General features: G+C 35.0%; 2 protein-coding genes across 4 annotated transcripts; one reads left to right on the forward strand and one right to left on the reverse strand.

The window, feature by feature from the left end:
- The first annotated feature begins 420 nt into the window (after positions 1 to 420).
- Positions 421 to 3,573, forward strand: LOC114386920 (huntingtin-interacting protein K-like). Its single transcript, XM_028346989.1, has 3 exons — positions 421 to 702; positions 3,125 to 3,191; positions 3,288 to 3,573. The coding sequence occupies exons 1-3, from the start codon at positions 518 to 520 to the stop codon at positions 3,366 to 3,368; spliced, it is 333 nt and encodes a 110-aa protein (XP_028202790.1). The 5' UTR covers positions 421 to 517; the 3' UTR covers positions 3,369 to 3,573.
- Positions 3,574 to 8,310: 4,737 nt separating this feature from the next.
- On the reverse strand, positions 8,311 to 15,365 carry LOC114388692 (phytochrome B-like). Of its 3 annotated transcripts, none has more exons than XM_028349322.1 (5): positions 12,926 to 15,363; positions 11,434 to 12,241; positions 9,839 to 10,132; positions 9,142 to 9,297; positions 8,311 to 9,045 (listed from the first exon to the last, which is right to left on the reverse strand). In XM_028349322.1, the coding sequence occupies exons 1-5, from the start codon at positions 15,054 to 15,056 to the stop codon at positions 8,985 to 8,987; spliced, it is 3,450 nt and encodes a 1,149-aa protein (XP_028205123.1). In that variant the 5' UTR covers positions 15,057 to 15,363; the 3' UTR covers positions 8,311 to 8,984. The 3 variants fall into 3 exon arrangements, 2 of the variants coding, with proteins under 2 accessions (XP_028205123.1, XP_028205124.1); XM_028349323.1 differs by having other exon boundaries at positions 8,311 to 8,949; positions 9,046 to 9,297; positions 12,926 to 15,362; XR_003661519.1 differs by lacking the exons at positions 8,311 to 9,045; positions 9,142 to 9,297 and adding an exon at positions 10,721 to 10,840 and having other exon boundaries at positions 10,001 to 10,132; positions 12,926 to 15,365.
- Positions 15,366 to 19,173: the final 3,808 nt, after the last annotated feature.

Genomic DNA, 19,173 nt, shown 5'->3' on the forward strand with positions numbered 1-19,173 from the left:
TACAAAATTTTGAAAATGAAGAAATTTAATTTCTTTATTCAAATACAAAATTTTAAAAATGAAAAAAATCTAATTTTTTATCTAAACACAAAATTTTAGAAATGAAAGGAATTTAAATTGAAGCATTTGAAATTCTCAGAATTTAAAATTTTTTAGACTTTAAAATTTCTTCATCCAAACACACTCTTAATGTATTTGGAATGCACCCATATTAAGTAAATAGCAGAAATGAATTTTCGTTGTGCATTTTGAGTTACAGAAATGTGTTTTCATGAGGGGTACTTTAGGAAATAAAAAAAAATCAAACACATTAAGAGGTTAGAATAGCAAAGACCTTTGTAGAGGCCACTAGGAGGAAAGCCCATGGGTCATAGGCCCATTGGAATGAGGGCAGAAGGTGGACTCCAGTCCAGCGGCATCATCATGATTCATTCGAATTGTGAAGGTTAGGGCATAGAAAGAAAGGACGGTGGCCGGTGGCGGTGAGTGGTGTGTTTGGGAAAGCGTAAGAGTAAGAATGGAGGGTGGAGAGGAAGGATTGGAGATGATGGTGGACTCAAAGGACTTACAGCAACAGAGCAAAGCGTTGGACAAACTCACTGATCACGTCGAGGATCGCCAACTCGATTCCACTCGCGTCCAAGAGGCCATGGCTTCCATCGCTGCTTCTGCCGAAGCTGATCGCAATGCCATGCGCATCAGGTCACTATTTTCAATCATTATTCCTTATAACTCTGCTCACTACTTAACTTTGGTCTTGCTGAATCATAATTCAAAATTTCAGCACCTAAAGATTCACAAACTTAGATGACGTGACATGATATGATATGATGATCCTCCTAACGTTATAAGATTTCTGCGTAAATTTAGTGAAGCCAGGAGAGAGCTTCTACAAACTAGCTTATAAGAGAAACTATACGAGAGAGATTCTACAAATTAACTTATGGAAAAACTCGTTTCATTTTTTTTTTTTTTCTTTTCCTAGAAGTGTTTCTCAAGTAGTTTAGCCAAACAGGGCAATGTCTGTTGCGTTGTGAGGGGAGCCAAAACACCCAATAGATCTTTGGCAACGGGCCAAGTGAGAACCATGCAAGTTGACCCGAATGCTGCATCATCCCAAAACTTTAAGACATTATATGCCTATTTGAGACTTTTCCCTCACTTTTGACATTCCAACAATGTTCCCCTCAATTCAAACGTGAGTCTCTTCATCTAGGATGTTTGCGAAGACTTTCAATGCAAGGAGCTGGATGGATATACACCACCAATTTTGCTGCACCCTCAATTTTACTTGTTCAAGCTGTCACACCATGGCTACCCGTTGTTGCGTCATGAAGGAAGCCAAAACATTGGATTGATTTCCATCAATAGACTAAGAACAATGCAAGTGGACTTGAGAGCTCATCCAACAAAAACCTTAAGGCATTAGGTGAATGGGTCCCCGTCGCTTATACATTGCTCAACTTGTCCATTATAATCCATTGTAGGACACTAGGACTTCCCCATCACGCTTGAAAGTTCAACAATGCTACCTCTCTTCCTCATTAAATTGGCCCTAGTGTGTGTCATTTTTCCATTGAAATTGCAGACAACTGACACAAGTGTTTGTGTTATTTTCTTCCAAAGAGGCATTGTTTTCACCTTCTATCAGTTCTGTTACTATCCCATGAAGTCTGTGATGATCCTCAAACTTACTTGCCATTACTAGAATTACTGAGAACAAACAGACAAGTGAGAACGACTATACCAAAGAAATGAGTGAGGAGAGGACTCTTAATACAAGCAAATGAAAAGGAGAGAGTGAACAGAAACAATCAATCAAAGGGTAAATAATGGCTGTAGAAAACAAGGACTCAAATGGAATGTAGAGAAATAGAAAAGAAGTTGAGAGGAGAGACAATAGAGTGAAACAAAGAAGCAGAGAAAGAGAGAATTCTGTGCGTTCACAAAAATTTTAGTTACAAAATCCAGTGGGTTCATTGGACATGGTGTACATGATTATTCATTAATTTGTTTATAATAAATGTAGTAGTCATGGAGTGGATGCTAATAGGCTTTGCTTGTGCATGGAGGTTATACAAGTCCCTTTTTGTTTAAAACAGGCTAATTGTTGTATCATCAAAGACTAATCAGATTTTTTTATAAAAAAATTAAAATAAAAAGGCCTTAATATACTTTTTTCTGCCATAGCCTCCATTTCAAAGGAAGCTGCCATAGGTATAGGTTGCAATGCAAACCCACAATGACATTAAACATTTGATGACAATCTGTTAGAATGCTGCAGCCACTAACACTGGCCACCATTTGACAACACTGGGCCCAGGGGTTATTTACTTGGTAAATAAATGGGTGTTCCCTTCCTTAATTCAAGGTCAAACCACAAAACATCAATAAAAAAGCGTTGAAGATAGGGTGCAGGGTTGAAATTTACCCTTCAACTTTCACAAATCACAGATTTAGTAAAATTTGCCCCTCACATTCTCTCTCTCAGCCTCCAGTGTGGTAGGTAACAAAAACTCGGATGGTCTTTAACCTGAAAAATCTGAAAGTATAAGTGTTTTTGTTCCTAGTTTCATAATTCAGGATATGGATATGGCTCCTATAAAGTGACCAACTCACTTTAGAAGATAAAGTAATTTCAGCTGCTAATGAGAAAATCAAAGGTGTTGATATTACGTGTAAATGCATAACAAGACATGTGTGTTTTGGAATATCTACAGTTGATTTTCTCATCTACAATTAAAATTATTTTACCCTTACTCACTTTAGAAGAGCCAAATCATATAATTCATACATGCTGCAAAGATGGATAATTGTAGTTGTTTACATATGTTTAATATCTAAGCTTTCCTTCACTTGGTATTGTTGTACTTATTTCGTATGTTTTCGTATATGAATTGAAATATGAAGTTGCTTTACTAATAGAAATATAAAGTGAAGTGCTTGTTTATTTCTGAAGTCATAATTTAAACATTGATGAAACATGACTATCAGACTATGTAAATTTAAAAGACCCTATTGAAGTTGTATCTAAATTCTTCATCTTCCCTCTTGTCTGGTCTGAATTAATGATTTGTTTACCTTTTATCTCTAAACTGTAGTATGCATTTTTATCCAATTACAGGGAAAAAGAATTGGCTGCTGTTAAGATAAATGCAGCAGATGTTGATATAATTGCAAATGAACTAGAGGTAACTTCGACAGATTGTTCATTGTTCATCTATCCATCTAGAAGTTTTCATCCCAACGAATAGAATATTGATACATTTTCCTATTGTTACCAACAGTTGGACAAAAAGGTTGCTGAAAGAACTTTGCGTGAGCATAAAGGTGATGCAGTTGCTGCTATTCGGCACTTGCTTCACTAGAGAGGTGGGAATGAACAAGAGTGAATGCTTTAGAAAGTTATATTTATATGTATCAGCGTATATTGTTTTTCATCAAAATTGAATCTCAAATGTAACTCTGACCTAATTCATTCAGAAATCATAACTGTGTTATTGATTGACAGTTTACCACCCCTCCCCCTAAACTTTTCTCAACTTCTGTGTTAAGAAAAGGACCCGTTATCTATTGGTATTATCTAATCATGGAGTTAAGTGCTTCATGAGGACCTCCACGTGTCAAACCATACATATGCTTGCTAGTTAAGCATAGATAGAGTTTGCCATCTTCATGCTCAGCATGTGCTTGTTTCAAACTCAAATAGAAATCCTTGCTTTTGACATACTCTTGTAGATTGTGCTCTGTGATGCTTGTGCAAGTAGCATCTCCTATTTTGTTTTTTTCATCCAAATTGATAAAGCTAGATTTCAGATTTGTTGCCAGTGTATCTTGAAATGGACATTGATGGATAGAAGTGTCCACACTCTTACTAACTTTTGCTTATTCAAGAAACATTATGTTGCTGGCTCCATCTCCATGCAATGCTATGGTCCCCCTCTCTATGGTGCCCCTTTTCCTTCATTGGCCATACAACATAATAATGTCTTGCAGAGTTAATTATGCCAGTTTGTAACTCCACAGTTTCCTCGTCTGAAAGGGCACTCTACTTCCACTTTATGAGTAATAAAATCTCCAACGATGGTAATTCAATAGGCGATGTAAATTTTCCAAAGGCCGGTGCATCTATAATTGTAGGGATCCAGGTCAGGAGGAGTCTTTTTTACAAAAAAACTTGAATACTGGAAAATTCTTACAGCATTTTTTCAACTTCTTTTTTTATCTTAGTATTTTTTTTCTTTCAAATATTTGATTCCCATGCAATCCGTAATGGTATTTTGTGTCCCTTCCGTCCGCCGAAAGAAACAAAACAAGGTTCTTTGAGACATTCTACAAATTGCATGAGAAAGTTGGATGTGTCTCCTTTGTTATCCTTTTCACGAGATCTTATTCGATGCGTCACACTCCCACTTGGAAAACAAACTCACCAACAAAACAGAATAAAAATAATATTTAGATATATTGGAGATTTATTAAGACTTTAATTTAAATACATTAATATTGTAAAGAGTTTTTATATTATCATCTAAAGTAATTGTCATACTGATTTATGTATGATAATTATCATAAAAGTCTTAATTTGTATGATTTTTTTATAGGTAGTTTTCACTTTTCAATCTTAATCTGTTCAAATTCTATAGTCAGAATGTGTTCTTATTTTCGAAAAGTAGCTGAATAAATCAACAAATTAATCTATTAAGAATATGACGTTAGCCATTTTATTCGAAGATGAAGATTACTCTCAATCTTTATGAAAATGCAATCTATCCGTCAGATTCGTTTTCATGTTAATCACATGAGTTGATTTATTAATACGGGATGCACATAAGTTAGATGAACTCATGTAATTAATAATTTCTTCTTCCCTCTCCTTCACACTTTAAACATCTATGAGGTGAAAATAAGGTGTTTTTTTTTCTCCCTTCCCAATTTCCTCCACAAAGGAAGCTTAACCTATATCTTATTCATCATTGTTGTAAAAAGGATTATGTTCACAAGATACTTAAATTCGAATTAATATAAAATATATCCTTACTTTTCTCATTTTACACATTTATTAATCTCAAAAGAATGAAATATATTTTTCAAAATACAAATACTCCAATTCATATATCCTCTTAATTGTCTAGCTGTTATAGGTCTAACAGATCAGTGATATCCCTACAACTATAAATAATTTTTCATGTAATCAATAAACTCGTGTCAAATAGACAACTAGAGTTTTTCATGTAATCAATAGCATATAGTTTTTTGAAAGTGTGATAATAATTGTTTATGGATATTAGAGTTGTGGAAAAGAAAAAAGAGATGATGACAGTGACAAAAAATGCACACATGTGCCAGCAGCTCTCATTTATAGAAGCCCACTGTGGATCAACATCTTCTGGAATTTCTAGCCGATGGTTCATAAACCCTACAGCTCCAACAACCTGCAAGAATCCAAGAGAAACTGTTGTTCATATATGTACTCACTGAGCATGAATAGACAGTGAAATCAATTCTTTTACGGCGTTGGCGGCTTCAGCTTGAATTATTTTCTTCTTCACATTTTATGTTTTAGGAATCGTGACACGTTAGAATATTAAAGAAGAATAAATAAAAAAAAAATATTTGATTAGATTATACAGAGGATAAATATGCATGAATCTTTTAGGTAGAGTTTTTCTTTTTCATTTAGATCACATTTATCACTTATGGGATACGTGTTATTCAAGTCAAGTATGACTATTATTACTAGAGTTGGATAAAATTATGATAATAAAAATTTCCGTCTGGTATTTCATATTTTAATCGGTTAGATACACAAATTTTAAACTCGATAATACTAATTAAACAATGACAACCCATGTTAGTTGATTTACATGATTAACAGTCTTTTTTTTGGTATAACTTGAAAGTATCTAAAGTTTTTATATGGCATGTAACTTATTCCTCTCACACCAGGTTAGTGATTTTATAGGTGAGGATGGTGACTGGGACTTTAATTTGATGTCTCATCATATTTGGAGTCATCTATTGGACTACATAAGAGTTGTTCCTCCTCCTAGTGAACGGAGAGGGTCTGATAGTGTGAAGTGGCAGGGATCAAATGATGGGTGCTTCTCTATATAGCTGCTGCGTATGAGAGCATAAGGAGCCAGAATGTTGGTGTGCAGGATCCTTTGTATGACGACATTTGAAAATGGCCAGGTCCTGAGAGAATTTGTGCCTTACTAAATCATGACATGTCTCTCTCTGAGAATATCAGAGTGTATGACACTATTCTTCCTTTTATTTCTGCAGCTATTCTAGCTTAAGTAATTTCAACTGATTTTCCCGCATGGGTTTTAATTGATCAGCTATTTCAACAAAAAAATATATATATATAAGTTTTTTAAAATTAAATTAAGATTGAACAATAGTATCATATAAATATTCATAAAACTCCTCTTTAGGTGTTTTAATATAGGCATGTCTCATTAAAAAAAATTGAGAAAAAAATAATCTTTGTGCAAGAAAACAAAATACATAACTCAAGTAAAATCAAAGTAAATACTTATTTATTATAAACCTTGTCAAGAAAATTAGTAAGTCAAACTCATAGAGATGGGTAAAGAATAAGGTTGAATTAGTTAATCTATTATGAAATATCATAGACTTTACTCACATTTCAAACTTATAAATTAGTTTATGAAATATAAATGCTAGTAATAATTTGCATGAACAGTTCTACCAAATTTTCATTTGCCCAAACTTATTGATTATTTTCAATACTATCGTTGTTTTATGCTAAATTACTATTTAATTTTTATTATTTAATTTGTTCCTTCCATTATTGAAAAGTTTAACCTACGTGACAAGTACATGTCTTTTTTTTTTTTTTTTAATTGTATTATATATATACAATAACTTAACGTCGTTTTTTTTACAATTGCATGAAAATGACAGCATTACATTAATTTTAAAAATTGACTTTAAAAAAACATTAATATTAAAAATTAAATTATTACATTGAACTTTTTAATTTAAACAGAAAAACCAAATTATTAATTTAATAATTTTTTAACCAAGTAACTTTATTATAAGAATACGATATTTAAGGTTAATTCAATCTCACAAAATTAATTTATAGAGTGAAGATTACTTTTCATTTATATATTTTATACATATTTTTGCATATTACTGATTACTCGCACAATTAAGATAGGTTAAAAGTGACCATAATTTAGATGTTTTATCAACAACTTATAATGAGTATATTGAAATCTCTTCGTTATCAATAACTACATGTGTTGATCCTCCTCTTCTTTAGTTTAAATAAGACTAGTCTTTTTAAGAGTATTTGTCTCCTCAACATGGTTATCTTGATTATCAGGTAGAAGCCAATGTTTGAACACCGAAACGATATTTGCTCCAAAGTGTTCTGCTCTTGAGCATAGCACCTTAATGTCGTCCATAAAATATTACTAATTGTACTTGTGGCGGAAAACGAAAGGAAGAAAGGATACTTTGCACATGTAAAGCATTGGAAGTACACCTTTCCTCATCAACTCATTAATAAAGTTACTCTCTTCTTTATTTCTTTGCTCTTTTCATTTTTTTGTCATGATTCGTCACTAAATCCCTAATTACTGAATTAGGATGTTGATGTACTTGAATTTAGATTATGTAATGGATGAATGCTTATTCCCTTGTGCCATGCTTCTTTAATGTGGCAAACAATAGTCTGCTTTATTTCCATTTATTTATTGAATTTAAGATATATTTAATTGATGGGTGTGGTTATCCATGAATCCCTTCCTTTATTATCTTTGAGCAATGGCGAAGGAGTTAATAATCTTGTTGATAAAAAGAGATTTAACTAACTACAGAATTAGTTGTTTCCTTTGAAGACTTGGCTATCAAATCTGTCATTAGATGGTTGGCTTATAATTGAGCTACATTGCATATGAACCATTGAATAATATCATCATCCTAAACTATTTCTCTTGATTGTTGAAAAACCCAAAACCAAGTCGTTAGCTATGTTGAACTTCAAGTGCATTTACTTTCAAGATTATGTTCATCTCCATTAGAACATCCTCAATCCCTTATTTGATCCGTTCAACTAGTGTTATTTAGTAAATAGTAACTGGTCGTGTTCATTCTCAGGATCAACACAAATAAAAAAATAAACCATTCCCATACTTATGATGTTTGAATGGTGAACTCAGGATACAAGAAAGAAACACTACAAAGGCTTTCAAGCTCATCAAACCATTCACTCGCTCCCTAATGTGTTGAGGAATAAGATAAATCTCAGAAACACAGAATCAAAAATAAAGATAATACAGAAAGATAAGTGCATTTCATTTTTTTATTGAAGAAAAGCTAGCTTTCACGAAATTTAAAAAATTACAGGATAAATAACCCAGCTTTTATTACAGAGTAGGAAGGGATTTACAGGCAATGATGAAAAAAAAAAGGGTGGAGTTGGAAAGCAACATTGCAGAGGGCAAACCTTGTTGGAGACTAGGATTTTACAATTATTTGCCAACTTGGGAACGCATTTGGTATAAGCAGTTACTATCAGAACAGACAACAGTGCAGGAGATGGATGCAGTTCAATCCAACTATAGATTGGAGTTCACTGCAGCTGCTAATGATGTAAGCATTTGCTTGAAAATTTTCACAGGAGACTCCACTTGTGTGCGTATTGGCAAAACTTCATTTCATCTACTCAGCCATAACTTTATCAGTAAGATTTAAGGTTACATTTAGCTACATATTAAATGGCCACTCTTGCTTTACCGAACAAGTTTTGTCAAGGTGCAAAACAACAGTCCAATTTGGTAGAATTACATGTGACTGGGATAGCTTGCCAAATCAGCTTGTTCAAACGCTTGTCCCTTAAGTTGCCTTGTTAGGTGAGAGCATAATCTATGACAACAAACTATCTAATGGTCAGCATGAGGGGCAGTGCCAGGGCTTTAAACTTAATCTTACAGCTACAGAATACATATTTAACACTTTTTAGAGCTTCTCCGTGTCACAGGTAGTTCAAGAAGAACATAGAAGTAGCACCTTTAAACTTAATCTTACAGCTACAGAATACATATTTAACACTTTTTAGAGCTTCTCCGTGTCACAGGTAGTTCAAGAAGAACATAGAAGTAGCACCGTTGGGCCTCCCTGATATACTGCACTTCGCCGTTCATTAGCTTTAGAATCTTCCTGCTCATGCTCAGCCCTAAACCTTCTTGAGTCCCCCACCCACTGTTATTGAACATGTTTTGAATCAATTCAGGAGGAAGACCTTCACCAGGACATACCATTCTTCATAAAAGAAAAAATATAACACAAGTGATTAAATATTATCCACTCGAAAATAATAATAGCCAAGTAAAAATTGAATATATAGAAAAGCACCATCAGGTTAGTACTACAAGTTGCTAAATGTATACATCCAAGAAGTGGAATTATAGAAAGTATTTGGCTAATAATCAGCACTCGCAATTTTTATTTTTTTTTCCTTTCATAGGATAAGAACAGTTATTTCTTCTATTGCGTAATCTCTTTTCAAGAAATTATGTGGAATGACAAGAGATCATGACAGTAGTCAATAAAAATGAAACACCTATCTCCAGGGTCTTCCGGAGAGACTTATAAATTAAGCACACTCTGTTGAGGGGTGAGTTCAGATGGGAAACTAAGATTTTTCAACAAGGCTCAGAATATTCAATTGTTATATTGTCATATTGACAGATTTATACCTGAGGCTCTTAAAAACACTTATTTGAGGTTTTGATTATCTTCCATAGACACTTACTTGAAGACAATAATAATGAAAAATACTTGGAAGATCTTGCCACAGTACCTAAATTCAGCATGGAGAAGAGTGAGCCCATCTGAGATTTGTTTTATTCTTGGATGTACATGAATCTCTACCCAGCCATCTGGAGATGGTGCATAGCGCACTATATTCAATAAGAAATCAGACAACACTTGTTGAATCCTCAATTGATCACCATAAACAGCCAATGTCTTGATTTCTTCAGGAATATCACGAATCAACTGTAAATTTCTTTCTCTTAACAGTAGCATTACTTGGCTAACAACTGCATTTATGACATTTCCAAGCAAGAATTCCCCCTTTTCAAGCTCCAGGGACCTAACCCCAAAAAGAAAACAAAACATGAATCTTGCCTTTCTCAAAAGAAAATCAATGCAGTAAGTTTATAGGGACGTAAGCATACTAAAGGCAACTAACAAGGGAACCAAAACATGAAATGAAAATATCAACCCACTAGCAAAGTAAGGTATATTGAGATAGAATTGATTATTGATATTCACAGATACCAACTAATTCCCCAAATTTGCATATCCTAGCAAGATGGTAGTGTATAAATTTACATGAGTGGCATGTGCTTTGTCTGGCTTAGTCTATTTAGAAGCACCTAGAAGACAAGTGAAATCAATACACATCATTGGCAAACATGTAAAACAGGGCATTTGACAAACTACTAGATGCTTCCGTATGTTATCAGATCAAAGCAAAAATTGAAAATTTCATGAAATATTGATAAAACATAGATATGATCAAAGCCAACTAGAAAACAATTTTTTTTAATTATTTTCATTGTTTTTTGTACAAACCGCTCAAAACAGAAAACAAAAGTGCAACTTTTGTATCTAAAAGTGAAACAAGAAACAAAATAGAAAATATTTTCTCAAAAGTAAACCTCATGTTCTCATGTACCAGATATTTGGCCACTCCATCAATACCAGATATTAAGTAAGTCTCATGTTCTCATTCTTTAGCATCAACCAGTCAACGGTATCTAACAGTATCAGGATTCAGGACTATCTTATGACTTATCTGAAAGGGAAAAAAACCATATAATGAACTTAATAACTATATTAGGTTTATATTTTAGCATTACTATAGAAGTTAATTTGACATAAAACCATCAAATACCCTGATTGACAAGTGCAAATTCAATACTCAATTTGCACAGCAGGATGCCTTTATGAATCATATCACAAGTGAAAAAGCCCATTGACCTTTCAGATAGCTTTTAGAATTCCAACATCCCTCACATATGAAAGCCTGCAAGGCCTTAAATATATATGGATATCAGACTACAAGTCTACAAGGCAAAAATTTTGGAGGTACAGACAACTTAACATTGACATTTTAGTTACAGTACTTTGGAGTAACAATAGTGAACCTTAGGATTAACTTGGTACCCTACTCCCATGTCAAAATACCATTTGTTCTAAAAACTTGGCTATTGCATTTCAATAATATACAGCTTTCAATTGTTAATCTGTAATTCATCACATTTCAAAACTAGCAAGCTTTCACGTGACATGAGGGATGTTGGATTTATATAGCCAAATTCTATAACCTTAATAACACTGTCTTCCAGGACAACCAAAAGTTTTTAAAGGATTAATTAGAAAACTTACCCATCCTCAATGCTTTCAATATCAACATCGTGTATTATCTTTAACATTTGCTTCTCACAAGCAGCACTAGTCTCAAGAAACTGTTTTTGCTCATTGGACAAGCATGTAGCCTCCAAAAGAGAGTTTGTAAAGCGTATGCCACTCAAAGGATTCTTAACTCCTTGACAAATATAAGCTAACTCTTTCATCCTAGCAAATGAATTCTTCTCTTGTTGTCTCTGTGCCTTCAGAGCCTGTTGAAGTTCCGGACTCACAATTTGCAAAAAGCAAAATGCCCCAATGATCTGACCATCCATGTTAACCCTCTTATTTGCAGTCAGGAAAGCTTGCACATGCTTGCCATACCGATCAAGAAATGAAAAAGGGAATCTATCTGTATCATGTCCACCAAGCGCATTGTGTAAGACAATCATGAACTTTGTTATTGAATCTGAACCCTTCAACTGACAGCAACTGCCGAAAACCTCTCCCACCAACATTTTTCCAATGACATCCGCGCGGCTCCAACCAGTAAGCTTTTCCATTGCAGTGTTCCACTCTAAGCAACACGTGTTATCATCCGATGCAAAAATGGGAGGGATCAAAGGATTTGGATTATGTACAATAGCCTTGTAGTCGCCTTGTATGTTGATGAATTTGTCCATCACAATTTTTTGACCAGTAACATCCTGACCAACAAAGCACACTCCAACTACATTATTTGTATAATCCTTGCTGGAGCAAGCATTCACCACTACAAAAACTGCCTTATTTTGATGTTCTGGGCCAAACGTCCTCATTTTTATCTCAACATTCTTATCTTCTTCACCTGTACTAATTAAATTTAAGTTATGTCATTGTACAACCAATTATCAATACCTTATTTCTTCTAAAGCCAAACTAGATGTAGTTTATAGCAGTAGGCAACAATTTACTTCTAAGTTCATTGACATACAGTCTGCCTGATTGAGCAGTTGGAATATAGGAAAGCACAAAAGTGAAACTGGGTACATTTTATTTTCTAAAACATATTACCTTTTTTATATCAAGCAAGAGTAAAGTGATATTCATTCCAGAACCTCCACCTTTGCACTAGTAGCCCCTTACTCCAATCAAGCAGACCCTAGATCCTAAATGACATGACTGCTAACCAACATAGGATGAAACTGGATTGGACTGTAAATATTTTTTTTTTCTTCTTTTTCCTTTTTACAAGCTTTGCATTGTTACAAAATTGAATTTTATGCCTATGTTGAGGTTTTTATTGAATTACTAATAATGACTGAACCATTAATTGCATAGTTGTGTACAGCATTGGATAATTTGGAAAAGGTAGTTATTTATCATGCTATGAACTATTATTACTGTCCAGTTGACTAGCCATCATGTTTACGAGTAAAACTTCGCCAAAAAAAAAATGGTTAGATTGGCATGCTCATCAAAATGGTAAAGGGTTCTCCTGCCTAATATACTCAATGAATTGACCAGAACGCCAGAGTGTTAGAAAGGATACCTTTTAAAGCACGAGAAAGAAGCTTGTCCACAGTTTCTTCAGACTCCTTAAACACAAGATCGCGAACCAAGGACTTCCCCATAGCCTCCTCAACTGGGAGTCCTGTCAATTCTGAAACCTTTGCATTCCACCCATTTATGCGGCCATCAACATCAACAGCAAATATTGGAGCAGTGGCTGTTTCGATCAATCTAACCATCTCTCTGGCTACAGAACTTAGTTCATCGACCCCTTGCAACTCTAGTTCCGACATACGGGGATCCAAAACAGCCTTAGAATTGCTATGCTCAGCATCTTTAAACGAGTCACGCAGAATAAGCTGCAAAGAGTGAATTGCATCCATTTCCGCATTCTCCCACGGCAAGCTACGGCTTTTCACCACTTCTAAAAATGCCTTGAAGGAAGAACGGGGATGCATTCTCTGCCCATCATCCTTGTCCTCAGGATGATGCTTTGCACCACCCCATTTGATCTCTTTCGCCGTGTGCGACCTGAACCAGAAAAGAAAATCCTTCTCTGTAATATAAGCAACCGCCATCCCACAAACTGCATCCCCAAGCGAGGCAGCCCCAGGATAGCCAGCATCAGCCAGACTATCAGTACTCAAACCAGTCGAATCTCTATGAAAGGCCAACAACCACTCAATAATATCCCTTATCTGAGCCTCAGTTGGAGTCACACCCAACGGATAATAGTTCCCTTGGTAATAAAGAGCAGCTCCGTCACACTTCACCAAGTCCATAATACTAGGACTCTGAGTTACAATGCCAGTAGGAGAGTCCCTGAGAAGCATATCACACAACAGAGTCTGTGTCCTCAAAACCCGCTTCTCCAACGACTGTGCGGCCAACTGAAGCTCCATGTTCAACTGCAGCCCAAACGCCTGCATCAGAAACTCACAAGCATACCTCAAGGGAAAAGGAATACACCTAGCAGAGGTATGGTGGCAAACAACAAGCCCCCACAACCTCATCGAAGTGCGGCCACCAACACCTTCCTCATCATTCCCATTGATAATAACAGCCATCACCAACGACGCAGTCGAGCCCATGTTAGCCATATACTGAGCATGGCAACCGTGAGGCGCCCTGAGCGTGGACCCAACCAAACACAGAGGCTGCACAAGAGCCTCATCCTGCACCACCCTCACAGCAGAAGCATGACAATCCACAATCATCCTAACCCTATTCTGCTTAAACAAAAACCTAGAAGCCTGAGGAATATCAGTAGCGGGATAATGCAATCCAATGTAAGGCTCCAAATCAGGCCTCTTAGTCTCAGCAACAACCTCCCCATGCTCATCCTCATGAAACCTATAAACCATAACCCTATCATACCCTGTCAATTCCCTGACACTCTCAACAACAGTATCACAAAGAAGCTTAACATCGCCACCGGGGAGAGATTGAAGCTGCGAAATCGCGCGAACCGCGAGCTTCTGCGACTGGACAGCTCCGGCGATGGAGAGGGCAGGATCCTCCGTCCGCGCAGGCTCCAAATCGATGACAATTCCGACGTCAATTCGGTGGAGGATTCCATAGAAAGGCTTCCCGGAGGTTCTGGAGTGAATCCAGATAGGGTTCATGAGGCTAATTTCGCGCGCGGAGAAGGCCTTTTCGAGGAGAACGGCGCTGGAGTGAGTGAAGAGGGTTCGGATATCGGTTCCGAGCGCGAAGGCGGCGTCGTTCTTGTCGTCGAGCGAAGGGACGGACTGTGGAGTAATGCCGAGCATGTCACGGGCGTTGTCGGAGTAGGCAAGGATGCGGAAGGAGGGCTCGTCGACGGCGATCATGGAGCCGAAGGGCTGGATGAAGCCGCCGCGCTGAATTTTGAGAAGGTAAGCCGTTATCTGCTGCTCCGGGACGGATTCCGATGTGACGCGGATTGATTGGGAGTAGTCAAAGGACCTCCCGGACTCGCCGGACTGCTCAAAGACGGCGTGGAGCCGCGCGTCCTCCGTGTACTGCGCGATGGCCTTGCTCGTGGAGTCGATGTTGTTGTTGTTGTTGTTGTTGTTGTTGTGGTGGTGGTGGCTCAGCTTCGTCCGCGAGGTGTGGATTTGCGGCGGCGGCGGAGGCGGCAACGGCGACGGCGGGACGGAGGAATTCTCCGCTCCGCTTGCTGAAGCCATTGGAATTTAATTAACACCACCACTGCAGAGAAAAGAGAAAAAGTTGGTTCTATCACTTCTTCTCTTTCTCTTTTTTGTTAAAACTATTTCATGAAGTTATGATTATTGTTGTGTGAAATTTTGGAGAGGGGAGGGGGAAGAGCTAAATTGGTAAAAGTGAAAAAAGGAGAGAAGAGAAGAAAGACAGAGTGACAATGGCAGGTGCAGCAAAGTAACGCTGCTGCTGCTTTTGTTGTTTGGCGTTTCTCTCGCACGCGACGCGATTGCTCGATGGCTTCTTCTGACTATGTGGTCTGAAAGTAAAGTGAACTTTTTTAAATCATGTAAATGAAAATCCTTTGTTAAATTTTTTAACTTTATGATCGGTAAAAGTATGAGTATGTTAGTAATAAAGTGTACTTAGGATCAACCGCGGTTCTGTAAGCCGAAGGAGTTAATCTCCCATAATGTAACCAAACTTCGAATTTTCACTGCGACAGATGTTAGACCCCTAGCAAACCAACTAAATAATGCATATTTAGGAAGTATTTTCAAATCAGTACTCTTATTACACTCACTAGCCGCAAACAGATATTATAGTCAAAGAATTTATTCAAAAAGTTATGGGAAAAGTACTTTTCACATAATTTGATGTTTAGATGATAAATTTTTAAGTGTTTATTTAAAATAATATGATGTTTGAATAAAATTATAAAAGATTTTTTACATAATTAAAATTACCAAAAAAGATATTATATGCTTTGATATTATTAAAACTAATAATTAAATACTTAAATATTATTATATAATTATTAAATGCATTAAATAATTAAATATTATTAAAAATAATAAAATTACTTTTTTCTTCTATTTCATTTATGAAAATATTTTAAATTTATCATTATATTTAAAATATTGTTATATATTTTTTAGAAATTTTGAATAAAAAATAATTATTTTTATAAAAATAAAATAAATGTATCTCATAAAAATATAATTATACGTCTTTCTACATAATTAATTTTCATATTTAAAATGTAATTAATACATTATTGTTTTAGTAATGTTATCACTTAGATTATAGTTTATAATTTAATTATTATCTATGTAATTATAATTTATAACAAAATATAAAATATTATTAACTTGGTAATAATATGATCAATAATGTCTTTCAATATAAAATTGTTTAAATGTACCCATGCCATAAACATTCAACATTGTATTATTAAAAAATAAAGAAATTAAATACGTGTTGGAACATATTTTCCAGAAATTCTCTAAATCGTTCCATTTGTAGAGTACTTTGAGCATCATGTTCTTCCCATGTTGTAGTACTAGGACCAACATCATTTTCATCCTCATGACTATCTATATATTCATTATCTTCATCTAGTGAATCAAATTCTCCATCACTCTTGTCATTTCTTTGAATGAAGTTATGTATAGTCATGCAAGCAACAATGATTTGGTTTTGTATTTTCAAAGCAAAATGTGGCATATTACTCAATATCTTTCATCTTGTTTTACATAAACCAAATGCACGTTCAATTGTACTTCGAAGACTAGAATAATAATAATAATTAAAAACTTCAACTCTCCCCCTGATTCTAGGCCCAATTCTAAATTACGGGAGATGATACATAGTTTTCTTGTACGACCCTAGAAAACCTATAAAAGTATGGTAACCAGAATTAACAAGATAATATTTACCTAAAGAATAAAACAATAGAGCAAGTTAGAAAACAAAATTATAATGATGCATATATTTATAATATATAAATTTTAAGTACCTTGAGGAGGATATGAAAAATGCAATGCAGGCTTACGTAAAGCCTCCATAAATATCTTAGTATCATGGGTAGAACCTTCCCAACCTGCCCAAACAAAAGTGAAACACATGCTAAAGTCACAAACAGCCATGACATTAGTGGTAGTGTAGTTTTTCCTACCAATATAGACTCCTTGTAGATGAAAGGGAACACAAACTCGTATATGAGTACCATCTATTGCACCAATACAATCCCTAAAATAAGGGTGATATCTGGCATCTTTTAGAATCTCATCAAGAGTATCTCTAAATGATGGATCAACATGCTTAATTATATCTTTTGCAAACATACACACAACTTTTAAGACACTATGGAAATACCTAGATATTGTTTCACCTGAATGTTGAAATCTTTTCTTACAATTACGAACAGAACCTGGTTGACTCAACATGTATAAAAACAAGCCAACTTGCTCATAAATGCTGACATTTCGAGTTTTCTTTAAGTTGTACTTGGTTTCCAAGATATCACATAATTCAAGAAAGACAAGTTTCTTCATTCTAAACATCTGATAACAACGTATTGGATGGCCATTTAGAATTTCAGATACCCAACGATGGTCTGTCATGCTTCAATTTCTACATGGATTTTTCACAACATAATTCATGAAGTAATTGGTAACATTAGCCACAACAAACATCAACACTTTGATCTTCATAATGTGATCGTCATCGCCAGATATTTGATGATAGTGATGAGTCATTTGATGATAATGATGAAGACATCTTGTAGAAGGAAAAAAAATTCATAACACAACTGAAAATAAAAATCAAGAGCCAAACCATAACCAAGATCCATAACATAACAAAAATTAAAATCAAAGATCCATAACACAACCAAGGTTCATAACCAAGTAAAACTAGCAAGTGTCAATGATATCAGATAGAAGAGAAACTAAGGAACTTGTGCTTAAGTGTCAGACTTGATCCATCCAAGTTGTAGCTTAGGCTCTTCTAAAGCAACAAAGGTGATCTTGTTTGCCCTTTTTTTCATAAGTCTAATGGCTTTGTAAAATAGTTCACTCCCACGCTCAAGTCCTAGTAGATCTTTCAACTTTTCTACACATGGAGTAATGCTAGTTGGGTCTTGAGCAGATACACTAGATTCAAATGTTTGAATAATACGATCTAATTGTGAGGAAAGCTTGGCAGCAACCCCAATTCTTTTGTCACCCTCTCTACCTCTCTTCCTCTGTCCACTTTCCTTTTCCGAAGACGTGTTCCGAGTTATCGTGTCTATCTCAGGCTCATTCACTTCCATGTCAGTGTTATCATCAATGTTATCATTTGTCTCTTATGCTCTTGTGTTGAATCCTTCATATTGCCTTGAATCCTCAAATGGTGCATATGCTGCAAAACCAATAGCAATAGTACCCTTAAAAAGGAATTCCATCTCAGGTAAGAATTTGAGGCCTTGCTCTCTAAACTTTGCTACTTAGAATCCTCCTATAAAATAAAAAATAAGAATTATAATATATATTTGGCATGGGAGTTAAGAGATAAAAATCAATCTCATTATAATATATAGAAGTGCCTTCAAATATTACTCATGTTACATTTAGTCCTGCATCATAGATTCTCGTCAGCTATTAGGGTGAGCATGCATGTTTACTTGATGGGTACAATTCTTGGTAAGGTTGGCATTCCTATATAATTTAAATTAAGAAAAACCTAATCCAGTATGAATTTCTCCATATGTTGACCTTGTGTGGTTGGTTGGTTAGGTGCACGTTCTTTGGTGGGCCATAATAAATTATTTTATGAAAGATTTAGAAATCTAAATTAATCTAGGTTCCCTAACTAATCCGTATATCTTCTAACTTTGGACTCCTCACTAACAGTGTTTACAATTATGCAAAACTCTTATTTGGAGATGAAAAAACAAAAGAAACTTCTGCGATATGCATGATATTTAAATACTATGATTTAAATTCCTAAAAAATATGTGAAGAAAAAACTTTCTTATATCAATTTATATTTTAAAGATAATATTCATTTTCTTAACATAAATAATTTGAATTGAGTTTTTTCTAATGAAGCCATAATTGGAAAAAAAATGAAATATACAGCACGCTATAGAAAATAGAAGTAATTCATTAAACATTTTCTTATCAACTGTGTTTTTAATGTAAGTTGCACATTTCTCATTTTATACAAAAATAAAAATAACCCTATATAACGATGTAACTCTTTAACAATTAGCAATTAAACTAACCTCTAGCAAAAACATGTGAATTTTACTTGTTGTATGTTGTAGGATTTGTTTTGGAGTAGCATAGATTTTGTTGCTGGCAGCACTTAGTGTAG

The sequence above is a fragment of the Glycine soja genome, chromosome 15 (assembly GCF_004193775.1).
Source record: "Glycine soja cultivar W05 chromosome 15, ASM419377v2, whole genome shotgun sequence".
In the NCBI taxonomy this organism is placed as follows: domain Eukaryota; kingdom Viridiplantae; phylum Streptophyta; class Magnoliopsida; order Fabales; family Fabaceae; genus Glycine; species Glycine soja.

What these genes read in the sequence shown, in the direction of transcription:
- LOC114386920 (XM_028346989.1), top strand. Translation starts at nt 518, where the DNA reads ATGGAGGGTGGAGAGGAAGGATTGGAGATGATGGTGGACTCAAAGGAC. An exon ending in CGCAATGCCATGCGCATCAG is followed by an intron (nt 703 to 3,124) that starts GTCACTATTTTC and finishes ATCCAATTACAG; the next exon opens with GGAAAAAGAATTGGCTGCTG. An exon ending in TAATTGCAAATGAACTAGAG is followed by an intron (nt 3,192 to 3,287) that starts GTAACTTCGACA and finishes TGTTACCAACAG; the next exon opens with TTGGACAAAAAGGTTGCTGA.
- LOC114388692 (XM_028349322.1), bottom strand. Translation starts at nt 15,056, where the DNA reads ATGGCTTCAGCAAGCGGAGCGGAGAATTCCTCCGTCCCGCCGTCGCCG. An exon ending in TCTTTCTCGTGCTTTAAAAG is followed by an intron (nt 12,242 to 12,925) that starts GTATCCTTTCTA and finishes TAATTAGTACAG; the next exon opens with GTGAAGAAGATAAGAATGTT. An exon ending in CTTCTCCATGCTGAATTTAG is followed by an intron (nt 9,298 to 9,838) that starts GTACTGTGGCAA and finishes TCTTTTATGAAG; the next exon opens with AATGGTATGTCCTGGTGAAG.